General features: G+C 53.9%; 1 protein-coding gene across 14 annotated transcripts in view; it reads left to right on the top strand.

The window, feature by feature from the left end:
• The window catches only part of NR2C2 (nuclear receptor subfamily 2 group C member 2), a 108,295-nt gene that overhangs the window by 84,289 nt on the left and 8,960 nt on the right, over positions 1-15,046 (top strand). For all 14 annotated transcript variants that reach the window (XR_016036255.1, XM_088831961.1, XM_088831960.1 and 11 more), the window contains 8 exons: positions 4,989-5,091; positions 7,069-7,248; positions 7,992-8,139; positions 8,802-8,895; positions 11,654-11,787; positions 12,987-13,164; positions 13,608-13,729; positions 14,334-14,473. Coding sequence is in view for 13 of the 14 variants with exons in the window: in XM_088831961.1 (XP_088688087.1) it covers positions 4,989-5,091; positions 7,069-7,248; positions 7,992-8,139; positions 8,802-8,895; positions 11,654-11,787; positions 12,987-13,164; positions 13,608-13,729; positions 14,334-14,473 (1,099 nt within the window). In the remaining variant the exon portion in view is untranslated. The remainder of the gene's footprint in view (positions 1-4,988; positions 5,092-7,068; positions 7,249-7,991; positions 8,140-8,801; positions 8,896-11,653; positions 11,788-12,986; positions 13,165-13,607; positions 13,730-14,333; positions 14,474-15,046) is intronic.

Raw genomic sequence — 15,046 nt, forward strand, 5'->3', positions numbered from 1 at the left:
ACCTCACTGCCTTAATCAGTTTAAGTGTCCAGGTCAGTGTATTGACCTTGGCGTTAATTGTATTGACGTTGTTTTGCAACACGCCATCCTCCCTGACCGAAGCTCTGTAGCCTTTAAATACCTCCTGTCCCCACCTCTCCCCCAGCCGCTGGCCACCACTCCTCTCCTTTCTGTGGGTCTGTCGACTCTAGGGACCTCACATAAGGAGACTCCTGTAATATTTGTCCTTCTGTGACTGGCTAATTTCACTGAGTCCAATATCCTCAAGGTTCTTCTGTGTGGTCACATGTCTCATGATTCTTTCCTTTTAAAGCTGAATGATATTCCATTCTGTGGATGGACCACGCATGGGTTATCTATTCATCTGTTGATGGATACTGGGGTTGCTTTGACCTTTTGACTACTGTGAAAAATGCTGCCAAGAATCCATGTGTTTTGCGGGGGGCATCCTGCTATGGAGAAAATTCAGGAAGGAAAGGGTTTATGTCCTTCTGCTCAAACTGTGTTCAGAACACCAGTGTGCATAGCTTTCAGAGCTGTACTTCTGAGACACTGCATGATGGACTCTGAATATCTCCTCATCATTCCCTTCCTAGCTTCCCATTCTGATCACCTGAGCTCTGAATTCCTCCCTGCTTGCTTAGACTCCTCGCTCGTGAGAGGATGGCTGTGATTCTGTTGCATCTCTTATAAGAGGTCATTCCACATAGTGATTTCTGTGTATATTCACTGTACTTAAATCACATTAAGGCTTATTGTTGGTGGTCGTTGTGTCCGACTCTTCGTGATCCCATGGACTGCAGCATGCCAGGATTCCCTGCCCTTCACTGTCTCCTGAAATTTGCTTAAACTCGTGTGCACTGAGTCACTGATGCCATCCAGCCATCTCATTGTCTGCTGCCTGCTTCTTCTTTTGCCTTCAGTCATTCCCAGCCTTAGGGTCCAGTGAGTCAGCTCTTCACATCAGGTGACCTGAGTACTGGACCTTCAGCAACAGTCCTTGCAGTGAATATTCAGAGTTGATTGATTTCCTTTAGGATTGACTAGTTTGATCTCCTTCCGGTCAAAGGGACTCTCAAGAGTCTTCTCCAACACCACAATTCAAAAGCATTGATTCTTTGGCACTCAGCCTTCAATTGCGCGTTGCGAAACTCTCATATCTGTACGTTACTTCTGGAAAAACCATGGCTTTGACTGTACAGACCTTTGTCGGCAAAGTGATGTCTTTGCTTTTTAATACACTGTCTAGGTTTGTCATACCTTTCCTTCCAAGGAGAAAGCATTCTTTAATTTAATGGTTGTAGTCACTGTCCGCAGTGATTTTTGTAGCCCAAGAAAATAAAATCTATCACTGTTTCCACTTTTCCCCTATTTGCCATGAAGTGATGGGACCTGATGTCATGATATTAGTTTTCTGAATGTTGAGTTTTAAGCCAGCTTTTTCATTCTGGTCTTTCACTTTCATCAAGAGGCTCTTTAGTTCCTCTTCACTTTCTGCCATAAGGGTGGTATCATCTGCATATCTGAGGTTATTGGTATTTCTCCTGGCAATCTTGATTCCAGCTCGTGATTTATCCAACCTGGCCTTTCACATCATGTACTCTGCATATAAGTTAAATAAGCAGGGTGATAATTTACATCCTAGTTGTACTTTCCCAATTTTGAACCTCAGTCATTACTTCCACTGTGTAATCATAAGGGATTTGATTTAAGTCATATCTGGATGGCCTAGTGGTTTCCCCTGCTTTCTTCAATTAAAGCCTGAATTTTGCAATAAGGAATTCATGATCTGAGCCACAGTCAACTCCATGTCTTGTTTTTGCTAACTTTGTAGAGCTTCTCCATCTTTGGCTGCAAAGAATTTCAGTCTAATTTTGGTATTGACCACTTGGTGAGGTTAATGTGTAGTCATCTCTTATGTGCTGTTGGAAGAGGGTGTTTGCTCTGGCCAGTGCGTTCTCTTGGAAAAACTCTGTTAGCCTTTGCCCTGCTTCATTTTATACTCCAAGGCCAACAAACTTGCCTGTTACTCCAGGTATCTCTTGACTTCCCACTTTTGCATTCCAGTCCCCTATGATGAAAGGGACATCTCTTTTTGGTGTTCGTTCTAGAAGGTCTTTATGGAACAGGCCAAGTTCAGCTTCTTCAGCATTATTGGTTGGGGCGTAGACTTAGATTGCTGTGATGTTGAATGGTTTGCCTTGGAAATGAACTGAGATCTTTCTGATATTTTTGAGACTGCATCCAAGTACTGCATGTCAGACTCTTGTTGACCATGAGGGCTCCTTCGTTTCTTCTAACAGATTCCTGCCCACAGTGGTAGACACAGTGGTCATCTGAGGTAAATTCACCACTCCCATCCATTTTAGTCCGCTGATTCCTAAGATGTTGATGCTCACTCTTGCCATCTCCTGCTTGGCCACATCCAATTTACGTGGATTCATTGACCTTACATTCCAGGTTCCTATGCCATATTGTTCTTTTATAGCATCACACTTGACTTTCACCAGCAGGCACACTCACAGTTGAGCGTTTCCACTTTGGCCCAGCCACTTCGCTCTTTGTGGAGCTGTTAGTACTTCGTACCGGGCACTCTGTGGCCGGGGGCTAATCTCCCAGTGCCGTATCTTTCTGTCTTTTCATATCATTCATGTCCATGGAGCTCGCGCGGCAAGAATCCTGGACTGGTTTGCCATTCCCTCCTCTGATGGACCGTGTTTTGTCTCCACTATGACCCGTCCGTCTTGGGTGAACCTGCATGGCAAGGCTCTTAGCTTCATTGAGTTGCACAAACCCCTTGGCCTCGACTAGGCTGTGACCCACGCCGTTTCACAGCAGCTATTGTTCACCTTCTCACGCGCCTTTTTCAGTCACATTCCTCCTGTGGCTGGAGGGCACTGTGGGTCCTGGAGAAAGTCACCTACAAAGGAAGGAGACATAGGTTTCAGAGGTTCCCTGTCCTAGCCCCTCCACTTCCAGAGCCTCACGAGAGAACTAGTTGTTTAGTCAGGAAGGCTTAGTTAGTTTTCTGCTAAATGTACTAGTCTGAACTTCCAAGCTGTTTCACGAGAGTAGAGAAGCAGCCAGAGAGACCTTCAGTATCCTCACGGTTGGAGCATCTGCATGGGACTTCCCCACGGCCCCGGGTCTTGGTGGTGGTAGCAGGTTGGAGGGTGGGTCGTTGAGACCCTGGGCAGCCTCACCCCCACCCCCGCCACTGCTGAAGGGCGTGGTCCAGAGGCACGGCCTCCCATTCCTACTGGCAGGTGAGGTTGTCAAGTGGGATTTTCCCAGTTCTGCCCAGAGTTGTTCTTAGAAACCCGAGGTGAGGAATTCACAGCTGAGCCTCACTTGGCTTCTTGCTCTGGTTTTTCATCTTCCGTTCAGCTCAGTCTCTCAGGCGTGTCCGACTCTGCGACCCCATGGACTGCAGCTCGCCAGGCCTCCCTGCCCATCATCAACTCATGGCGCTTGCTCAGACTCATGTCCATCAAGTCAGTGATGCCATCCAGCCATCTCATGCTCTGTCGTCCCTTTCTCCTCCTTCCTTCAATCCTTCCCAGCATCAGGGTCTTTTCCAGTGAGTCAGTTCTTCACATCTGGTGGTCAAATTATTGGAGTCTCAGCTTCAGCATCAGTCCTTCCAATGAATATTCAGGACTGATTTCCTTTAGGAAGGTCTGGTTGGATCTTCTTGGCAGTCCAAGGGTCTCTCAAGAGTCTTCTGCAACATCACGGTTCAAAAGCATCTCAATTCTTTGGTACTCAGCTTTCTTTATAGTCCAACTCTCACATCCATACATGACTACTGGAAAAACCATAGCTTTGACTAGGTAGACCTTTGTCGGCAAAGTAGTGTCTCTACCTTTTAATATGCTGTCTAGGTTGGTCATAACTTTTCTTCCAAGGAGCAAGCGTCTTTTAATTCATGGCTGCAGTCACCATCTGCAGTGATCTTGGAGCCCTAAAAAAGAAAGTCTATCAACTGTTTCCACTGTTTCCCCATCTATTTGCCATGAAGGGATGGGACCAGATGCCATGATCTTAGTTTTCTGAATGTTGAGTTTTAAACTAACTTTTTCACTCCTCTTTCATCTTCATCAAGAGGCTCTTTAGTTCTTCTTCGCTTTCTGCCATAAGGGTGGTATCATCTGCACATCTGAGGTTACTGATGTTTCTCCTAGAAGTCTTGATTCTAGCTGTGCTTCGCCCAGCCCGGCATTTCACATGATGTCCTCTGTAAGCAGGGTGACAGTATACAGCCTTGACGCACTCCTTTCCCGACTTGGAACCAGTCTGTTGTTTCATGTCCAGTTCTAACTGTTGCTTCCTGACCTGCATATAGATTTCTCAGGAGGCAGGTCCGGTGGTCTGGTATTCGCATCTCTTTAAGAATTTTCCACAGTTTATTGTGATCCACACGGTCAAAGGCTTTGGCATAGTCAATGAAGCAGAAATTGATGTTTTTCTGGAACTCTCTTGCTTTCTCCATGATCCAGCGGATGTTGGCAATTTGATCTCTGGTTTCTCTGCCTTTTCTAAATCCATCTTGAACATCTGGAAGTTCACGGTTCACCTACTCTTGAAGCCTGGCTTGGAGAATTTTGAGCATGGCTTTGTTAGTGTGTGAGATGAGTGCAGTTGTGCGGTAGTTTGACATTCTTTGGCATTGCCTTTCTTTGGGATTGGAATGAAAACTGACCTTTTCCAGTCCTATGGCCGCTGCTGAGTTTTCCAAATTTGCTGGCATATTGAGTGCAGCACTTTCACAGCATCATCTAAAGGATTTGAAATAGCTCAACTGGAATTCCATCACTTCCACTAGCTTTGTTCGTAGTGATGCTTCCTCAGGCCCACTTGACTTCACATTCCAGATGTCTGGCTCTAGGTGAGTGAGTGATCACACCATCATGGTCATCTGGGTCATGAAGATCTTTTTTGTACAGTTCTTCTGTGTATTCATCGTCTTGTTTCCTGTTTACTCTTAGATTGTCACGGACTCTGCTTCTGTGGAGCGTTTGCTGGGGAAGACTGACGTCCAGCGGCCCCAGGTGGTAGAGTACTGTGTGGTGTGCGGCGACAAAGCCTCGGGTGAGTAAGCAGTGGTCATGGTGGGTGCACCTCAGGGGCTGGCGTCACAGACCAGATCTGGGTGGCGGGGGGTCAAAGTGTGACAGTACTTTTCCTTATTGGGATGATGATGTCCGTAAGCAGATCAGGTTGTCAGATTATAGGAATCCAAAGGAAAAGTCGGGAAACTGTGTCTGTGATTTGTAAATCATGGTTGAATGTTGATTACCTTCTTACTAGTACAAAAATATCAAGACTTCCCTCATGGTCCAGTAATTAAGAACACGCTCCACTCCGTTTGACCCCTGGTTAGAAGACCCCACACCTCAAGGCCAAAAAAAGTCATCGGTCATGGGCGCAGTTACCATACGCCCAGCGCTTCGCTGTTTCACAGGATGTGTCTACTGGCCGTCCCGCCCTGGTCCTCACCGCAGCTCCGTCTCTCACGCCCTCACTGTAACTCAGGGTGATAAACAGGAGGGAACATGCCCTTATGGCTGGAGTCCCAGGTCAGAAAAGGCCTGGAGTCACACTCGTGACCTCGGTGGTTGAACGTGTGCTGTCAGATAAAGAGAAGGCTGGTACCGCTGGCGGCCGGGCCCGGGGAGTGTAGCACGCACAGCCCCCGTGTCTCTGGGGACGCACTCCTGGGCCTCCACGGTTGGGAGTGGACGAGAGGACCTCAGAAGAGGACTGGCCCCGGCAGGAGCCGTTGAGTGCTGATGCCGGGGACACTGACCTGTGCTCTGTGCTCGCTGCATTCAGAGCAGCTTTGGGTACTGGGTGGTCCTGGTTTGGAAAAAAAGGTGAGCCAAGCCTCTGAAGAGGAAGGCAAGCCCTGCCCGCTCCTGCCACAGCGCTTTCTTCTCTGAGCCTCCCCTGCGCAGCCTTTGTCCTCATTGCCCTTGTGTTCAGACCTCTGGGCACTGGATGTGCTCTTTTCTAGTTGCCTCCTGACAGGCCTGTCTGACCCCTGCATCTCTGAATCCCCATCTTCTTGCTCAACACGGAGAGACACTGTAAAGATTTGAGCAAATGAATGAAGCTTGAACATACCAGAGGCCACAGAATCTGCTCAGCTTCCCCTTTCTGGGTTTGAAGCTCGTCACAGGCTTGCGCACCTTTGTCTCCGGATATGAGAGGTCCCTCTACGGCCTCGAGAGCCTGAGGAAAAGTGGTGCAGGGAAGGAAAAGAGATGTGTGCAGAGTCACTCCAGCACCACGGTTCTTAGAGGCCCACAGCTGAGGCCCCCAGGTGCACAGCTAGAGAAGGGCCCCACACGTCAGAGCTCAGGGCGCTGGGTTGCTCTGCAGCTGCTGTCCACAGCGACCTTGTGAACTCTGACCCTGCAGCGTAGTTGTGACCCTGGGTTACAAGAGAGCATGCTCAAGTCAGTCCCCGCTGGGATTGTGATGAAAAGCAAACTGATGGGACTCTTTAATGTGGGAGGGAATTAGAGTTTACAGACCCCAGAGTAAACAAGCTTAGAATGAAGAGCTGTGTTCGGGACGTGTATCTCGAGGACTGGGAACCACCACGAGCCACGGGCATTGTGGCCTTCCTGGGGCCTGGCCGTGCGGTCACAGCCCCCACGCCGCGTCCTCTGGTCATGCTCCTGCCCCCAGGTCCGTCTGCAGCCAGGACGGGACTCAGAGGGACTGAATGTGGACCGAGACCTCGGGGGCTGAGGACGCACGGGCTGCTGTCAGCTCCGCGCAGCTCCCGGCAGGACAGGGGAGCTGAGGGGTTCCCAGCCAGGCCACCCGCCCAGCCCTCTCCACGGGCCCCTGACGGGCACCGAGCTCGGGCACACCGTCTGCCAGCGCCGCGTACTGTGTCCGAGCTTGCAGCCTCTTTCATGGCCTCGCAGGTTCCTCTGAAGGTGGAAGAAGGATGTGTGGCCCGGGGCCTGCGTAGTGCTCAGGCCCATGGTTGGCCCGTGGCTGCCAACGTGGGAGCCCACACACCAGGCCCACGGACGTCCCTTCCTCTTTCAGGCCGCCACTATGGGGCTGTCAGCTGCGAAGGCTGCAAAGGTTTCTTCAAAAGGAGCGTGAGGAAAAACCTGACCTACAGCTGCCGGAGCAGCCAAGACTGCATCATCAACAAACATCACCGGAACCGCTGCCAGTTTTGCCGGCTGAAGAAGTGCTTGGAGATGGGCATGAAGATGGAGTGTGAGTACAGACAGGGCTCCCACCCGCAGGTGCCAACAAGAGGGGACCGTGAGGCGCGCGGCCCTAAAATACACCAAGAGGACCGTGTCCGCTGGGGCTTCCGTCCAGGTCACCCCCGCGGTCAGCTCGGTGGTGCCGCCGCTGGGCGGGGTCAGTTTCCCCAGTGAAAACCTCGTCCACCGGGAGCCAGCGTGCGCGTGTGGGGAGCAGACGCAGGCTGTGGGGGGAGCCGAGAGAACGCAGCCGTGGCCCTGCCCCGGGCACTGGGTCCCGGGACGGCTCATGGCCTCTGAGCCCCCAGCCGCGCCGTGCAGTAGCGCCCTCGTCTTGCCGCGGCTGGCTGCCCTTCTCTTTCCCCGTGAAGGTCTGTTCTCTTCAGTGGGTTCTGTCGCGTGTGCGTGCACTCGTGCCAGACGCCGAAGAGAGAGGCTGCTGGTGTGACCCCCGCTGGCAGGTGGCGGAAGCTGTCCCGGCTGGAGCCGGGCGTTGGGATGCATCCTCCGCCCTGGGGGGAGCGTGGGCAGCTCTGTCGGGCCCACTTGAGGGGCTGTTTCTCCCCCGGGAGAGAGTCCTGTGAGCAGCCGGCGTCCCCAGTGGAAGCTGGGCCAGGCGTATCTGCCGCAGAGCTCAACATCCCCACAGCAGCAGGCTCGGTCCAGGGGAACCCACCTCCCCTCAGAGGGAGTGGCTTTTTTTGGTGTGGCTCTTTCCGCTCAACACGGGTGCTTCTGTCATCACTTAAGCTGTGCAGAGTGAACGGAAACCCTTTGACGTGCAGCGGGAGAAACCAAGCAATTGTGCTGCGTCCACTGAGAAGATCTACATCCGGAAGGACCTGCGGAGTCCTCTGATAGCCACGCCGACGTTCGTGGCTGAGAAGGATGGGGCGAGGTCAGTGCCTGTGAGCAGCCTGGGGGGCCCTGGGGCTGATGCTCCTCGTGGGGGGCTGATGGCCCCACCTGCGGACCTCGGCCACCTTGTTGGAGCCACTACAGTCACACCCCTGGACAGGCCCGCAGAGGGTGGACTCAGGAGGGGGGGTTCAGGATGGGGTCAGAGCTTCCTGTCTCAGGGGCTCGGGTTATGTGCTGTAGTTCAGGAGTCATTCATGCAGGAAGAATGTTGTTCCATGAGTCAGGATCGGGACTCTTGCAATAGAGGTAAAAGGCCTGAGACCCAGGTGTGGTCTGGACAGCACCACGGGTCAGCTTATATGTTGTTTTTAGTGTGATCTCTCAAACCTGACTTTAAAGAAGCAGGGGGAAACGGGAAGCCCTGTTTCGTACTGTGGCGCACTGCAGAGCTGGGAATGCCCTGCTGGTGCTCTGAGGTCAGGTGGCATCACTGGCAGAGCCGGGGAGGCGCATCCACATCCTGTGTCCGGCAGGCCCAGCTCCGAGCGCGTCTCCTTGCAGGGCAGGGCTGGCAGCTCGCTGGGTGCTGAGCGAGTGAGCGCATCCTCCGGCCCAGCCCGCAGATGCACAGGGTGGATGCAGCGTGAACTCTGCACTAAACCCTGGAAGCTACTCTGGGTTTCTTTATGTCTTAACTAGACAAACAGGTCTTCTTGATCCAGGGATGCTTGTGAACATCCAGCAGCCTTTGATCCGTGAGGACGGAACGGTTCTCCTGGCCACGGACTGCAAGGTGATGTCCCGCTCGCGCCTTTCCCCCTCCTGTCTCCACGCGGGCGCTTCTCTGACGCCGGCTCTCTCGGCCCTCAGGCTGTGGAGGGTGTGCCCTCCTCACCTCCGTGTCCTCGGCACCGCCGTGCTGTGGGCTGGTCACAGTCACAGCACGTCAGGAGCTAGAGTTTGACCTGGCAAACGCACAGTGGTTCTCTTTTCTTCTGGGGTTTCCCCCGCCCCGGTCACGCACCTTGGGCAGACTGCTGGCCGGCTGAGGAAGCGCTGCCTCTCCTAAGACGGCCTTTGGCAGCAGCCCGTCATTCCTCTGTAGTAGGTGACCGCAGGCCGAAGTCCCGCCAGGCTTCTGACAGCTCTGACAGGGGCAGAGCGAGGCAGCTCCAGGGAACCCAGTTTGCAGACAGAGACGTTTGTCACCCGAGACAGAGCCGCTGGCCGCCTCCTGTGGAGGAGGCTGAGGGGAGGGCTTTATCCAGGCAAGGGGGCCCACTGAGTCTCGGACCTGTGGTCCCTGACAGCCCAAGTGACGGGGGCGGCTGCACTGAGCCCCAGGGCCCCGCTCCGGAAGGAGCCCCTCGGGGACAGTGCTGGCCTCGCTGGCACTCAGAGCTGCAGCTGGGCCCCGTCTGCACGTGCACACGCTGGGCGTCCCGGGGCGTCCTCTTGGGGCCATGGGAGGGGAACGAGGGCTGAGGGCCGCTGAGGCCCACTGCCTGCACCTGGCCGCCTCCCGCGGGGCGGTCAGCCTCGTGACCTCGGGCGGCGCTGAGCCACCTCCCCAGGCGTGTGGCGGGCAGACGGGCGGGGCATGACCGACCGCCTGGGTAGAGGGGCGGGCACGCCAGGAGCAGGAAGAAGGGCCCGAGCGCCCTGAACTCCCGATGGCTGAGGACTGCACCCCCGTCCGTGTGCCACCTGCACAGAGGCTGGTGCGGAGCCGGCGCCCACCAGGCAGGGGTGACGGGAACCTCGAGGAGGTTAGTTCCATGAAGCGTGAGGCACCCACTCTGTAACCACTAACGGCTCGGAGTTGGTTGGGGAGGAGGAGCACAGACAGGCTGGGCGGCAGGGGTCAAGTATAGTGAGGACACAGGCAGCCCGCTGCGCCCTTCCTCCCGCCGGGGGTGACAGGACCCGCCCCAGAGGCCTGTCGGGGGACGGAGCACGCGCAGAGCCTCTGAGGGCAGCTGTTCTCAGGAGCTGACAGTGAAGCTCTTTCCTATGAAGTAACTATACATTCAAAATCACTTACTCTGAGTGAAAGTAATGGTTTCTCAAATGCCACCGAGACCCATGCTCCCTTCGCGCCCTCCCCCCGCGGGGCTCCGTCCTGCAGAGCAGTGGCTCAGGACCGAGGGCAGCGCACGGCGCAGTCCAGGCGTGGGGTCTCTTTTTCACTCTGCAGCTTTCCCCTGCAGCGTATCTGTCATATGCTATATTCATACACTAGAGATCAGCGGATCTATATTCTGTTACATGCTGGTTCTGTGCTTTATTAATCACTTATCTGTTTACGATCTTTTCTACTGATTCTGGTCTTTCACATTTATGATCAAGATACAGCAGACATTTTTGTTTATGTACCTTGATTGGTTTATCTTTTTTTGGGGGGGGGGCTTTTTTTAAAAATTGAGATATTAATTCCCACATCAGAAAAATTTACCTTTTGAGCATGTAATTAGTGGTTTTCAGTATATTAACATAATTGTTACAGCCATTCCTACTAACGCTAGAGCATTTCATCAACAGACAGAAAGCTTGAGCCTGCTAAGCAGTCACTGCCCCTTCTCCCACTCTCAGCCCCTGGCAGCCACTCCTGTGCTTAACTGCGGTCTCCTCAGTGCTGGCCTTCCATATAAAGGGAGCCGTGTGGCACGCGGCCTTTGTGACGGGCTGCTTTCTTGCAGTGTAATGTTCTCAGGGTTCATCCGTGTCGAGGGCATTATCAGGACTTCATTCCTTCCTAGTGCCAGATAACGTGCCATTAAATAGCTGAATCTTGTGTGGTTTATCCAGTCAGCAGCTGATGAACGTTGCATTGTTTCTGCTTTTTGCCTCTTAGGAATAATGCTGCTGTGAACACTGTGTAAAAGTTTTTTTGTGCACATATATTTTAACTTGTTTTACATATGTACCTAGGAATGGAATTGCTGTGGTCATGTAACAACTCTACCTTTACATTTTTGAAGAACTGCCAGACTGTTTTCCACAGCAGCTGTACCATTTTGTGTTCCCACCGCACTCCCATTTTCTCCATGTCCGTGCCAGCATTCGCTATTATATGTCTTTTGACTGTGACCATCCTCGTGGGTGTGATGTGACATCTCATTGTGGTTTTTATTTGCATTTTTAACTAGCTTGTTTTTCTATTATTGAGGTGTAGGAGTTCTTAAGCTATTCTGGCTACTAAACCATTATCAGATGTATAATTTGCAAAAAGTTCCTCCCATTTTGGGGTTGTCTTTTTACTTTATTGATAATCTTTTGAAGCACAAAGGTTTAACCTTTGGTGACATCCAGCTTATCTGGATGTCATTTTATCGGTCACTTTGTTCTGTCATTTTATCTAGTGTGTAGTTTGTGCAACTGCCATCATAATCAAGATACAGAACTGTTTCATCACCCAAGAGCGCTTCCTTTCATTGCACGTCGTAGTCACACCTCCATAGAAGCTGCTTTTAAAACAAAATTATACCTTCACTTTCCTGAGAGGCGTGTGTGCATGTTCATCTTTAATATCACTATTTTCTGGTCAACAGGCTGAAACAAGCCAGGGAGCCCTGGGCACACTGGCAAATGTCGTCACTTCCCTCGCCAACCTCAGTGAATCCCTTAACAACGGTGACACTTCAGAGATACAGCCGGAGGACCAGTCTGCAAGTGAGATTACTCGGTAGGAACCCTTGAGAGTGGAGGCCCCTCCTGACACACAGTCCCTGCTTGGTGAGGGTGGGTGGCAGCACTGTGATGCCTACCCTGTGTTTAATGACGGATTCCAGAATTGTCTCAGGGCCCCTGCAGGCCTGTCTTCCTCGTTTTAACTATGGGAATGTGGACCTGCTTAGGTTACGTGATACATAATAGTCGGAAAACTCTTCCTTTCAGATGGTCAAGGGGACTGAGTAACTCAGGGGAAGCTTACAAGTGCAGGCGTGCTTGTCACTGGTCATTGGACCTAAACATCACTAGTGCAGTCCCTCGCTCACTTGTGTTTTGGTCTGTTTTTCTCAAGTAGTGAGTCCAATGGAGAAGGCAATGGCACACCACTCCAGTACTCCTGCCTAGAAAATCCCATGGATGGAGGAGCCTACTAGGCCACAGTCCATGGGGTCGCTAAGGGTAGGACACGACTGAGCGACTTCACTTTACTTTTCACTTTCACACATCGGAGAAGGAAATGGCAACCCACTCCAGTGTTCTTGCCTGGAGAATCCCAGGGATGGGGGAGCCTGGTGGGCTTCCATCTGTGGGGGTCACACAGAGTCGGACACGACTGAAGTGACTTAGCAGCAGCAGCAGCAGCGAATCCAGAGCTGAGATAGATCCCTCAGGGCAGACGGATACTGACGATTAGATGGCACCAGCTGGTTGGATGCCTGTGCCCCCTGCCAAGGTACACTCCCTGCAGCCGGCCTGTGCATTTGCTCCTTTTCTGTTGGACCTGCCACTCCTGCCCGTCATGCCAGGCCAGGCAGGGGCCACTCAGGGGCAGCGGTCCTCAGGTTCCCTTGTGGTCTGGTAGAAGATGCCAGTCTGGATCCAGTGAAAAGAGGGCGGAATGTGAGTGAGGCCAAATTCCAGTTCTGCCACCTAACTCCTAGTGGTCTGGGCAGAGTTAGCTTTTACATCTCTGGGATGGCGGGAATTCCACCTTGGAGAGCAGTTCTGAAAAACAGAAATTATGTGTGAGAACAAATAACATCTAGCTTAGTGTCTGAGACCCTGTGGAGACACACGTGACGGCCGTTGCTCCTCTCAGGCAGAGGTAACTCTCTTTTCCCTGCTGTTCTGTTTTCCTAAAGGATTGCTCAGCTAGAGCGCTCCTCCTAGAAGTGAACTTACAGCACGTGCTTGCTCCCCTTCTGCTCGCAGGGCATTCGATACCTTAGCGAAGGCACTTAACACCACAGACAGCGGTTCGCCTCCAAGCCTGGCAGACGGGATCGACGGCAGCGGCGGTGGGGGCATCCACGTCATCAGCAGAGACCAGTCCACGCCCATCATTGAAGTCGAGGGCCCCCTCCTCTCAGACACTCACGTCACGTTTAAGGTGAGGGCTTCCGCCTGCCTGCCGCGGTTAAAAACCAGACCTGGAAGTGAGCCCATCTAGGTGGTGGCAGCCTTCTTGCCTGTCTCTGCTCACCTGGCTGTCTGGCTCTGCCACTGACCCTGAGGCTGGCTGGCATGGCCTCCTATCGCTGCTAGGACAGGCCAAGGCGGGCTGCCCTGCCGTCTGCCCTCGCGGGACGGCCTGGCTCAAGCATCGGCTCAGGCAGGCCCTTGGCTCCCACAGGCGTTGTTCCCAGCCCTTGGGCCTGCCCTCCTGCCTGCTGGGGCCACCAAAAGTAGTTCTCAGATACGCTTAGAGGCTGGGCCCCATCCCCCCAACTCCAGGCCCGTTGGACCCCAGCTCACTGGGTAGGCCCGCCTCCCGAGAGGGTCTGCGCAGGGCTGGGTGCTGACAGGCCCCGGGCCGTGTGCCCTCTCCTGCAGCTCACGATGCCCAGCCCGATGCCCGAGTACCTCAACGTGCACTACATCTGCGAGTCGGCCTCCCGCCTGCTCTTCCTCTCCATGCACTGGGCCAGGTCCATCCCTGCCTTCCAGGCCCTCGGGTGAGTGGCTCTTCCTGTGTCCCTGGCAGGACCACCCCAACTCCAGGAACGTCCTGGAAGGGGTCTGCGGGCCCTTCCAGCGTGTTCCTCTGTGAATAAATACAGTCAGCAGACTGCTGGCGAGAGATCACCTTGGCTTCCAGGGCTGTGACGTCCCCCGACCTTTACTGTGCCTCCTCTGTGCGCCTCGGGCGTGGTGCGGGAGCGGGGACTGAGAGAACGGAAGGCAGTTGTTCCCAGGTCTTGAGGCAGGGTGGGGGCCCCCGTTTGGGAGCCTGAGATGACAGACGGTCTCAGGGGGCCTCACCCGCGCAGTCCTAAGTGGAGACCCCACCCCTCCCTGGGTGGCGACACGTCTCTAGCCTTGGGGGCTCCCCTTGGTCACTGCAGCCTCTGGGGACAGACCCACCCAGGGCTGCTGAAAGAGTATCCTGTCCTGAGAGGGACTTCAGGCGAGGCAGTTGTGTGGACATGGTGTTCATGGAGAGCAGGCCTGAGCCCTCCAGAGGCCTCTGGCACATGCACGCTGACGGGACTCATGTTGGGTGTGTGGGGCTTGGGGCAGGGCAGCGGCCCCACAGCCAGCCCGCCTCTGTGTCCCCAGGCAGGACTGCAACACCAGCCTGGTGCGGGCCTGCTGGAATGAGCTCTTCACCCTCGGCCTGGCCCAGTGCGCCCAGGTCATGAGCCTCTCCACCATCCTGGCTGCGATCGTCAACCACCTGCAGAACAGCATCCAGGAAGGTAGGCCAGCTGAGGGGCCTTCACGTCGCCACCGGCTTTAGTGTTTACATTCCTAGGGGCTGCTGCTTTTCCTGTAACGAAGATGAAAGGGAAAAGGTGCTGAGTTCTGATGCAGACATTCTGTACTGTTTCCAGAGTAGTCACTATCTCTCACTTCATCTCCATTGACAGGTTAACCTTTCATGCAGCTCACAAACCCTCATGACCCTGTGGATTAGAAACTGTTCCTTGGGGTTGCATGTGGGAGACGAGGTCCCAGGGAGGGCTGGGGCAGAGGCCCAGGTCCGCGGCCCCCTCGTGCAGGGCATGGGTGGACACGGGGCTCACTGTGAGGTTGGGGCCGCGTCAAGGCTGGGAAGCAGCCTGTGTGGTCCCTGCGTGCTGTGTGCCCACGGCACCCTGAAGACTGTCGGGTGCCCGCGCTGCCCAGGGTCTAGGCTCACCTGCACGTCACACCTGCTCCCGAGCTAGAGCCGGCCACCCTTCTCGCTGGGAGACCTGGGTGTGTGGGGCACCTGGTCACACCTTCATGTTTCTGGTTACTTCCTCCAGAAGTGACATGAAGGCAACCTT

Source organism: Moschus berezovskii, chromosome 24 (assembly GCF_049115385.1).
Source record: "Moschus berezovskii isolate FMDL1 chromosome 24, NW_MosBer_1.0, whole genome shotgun sequence".
In the NCBI taxonomy this organism is placed as follows: Eukaryota; Metazoa; Chordata; class Mammalia; order Artiodactyla; family Moschidae; genus Moschus; species Moschus berezovskii.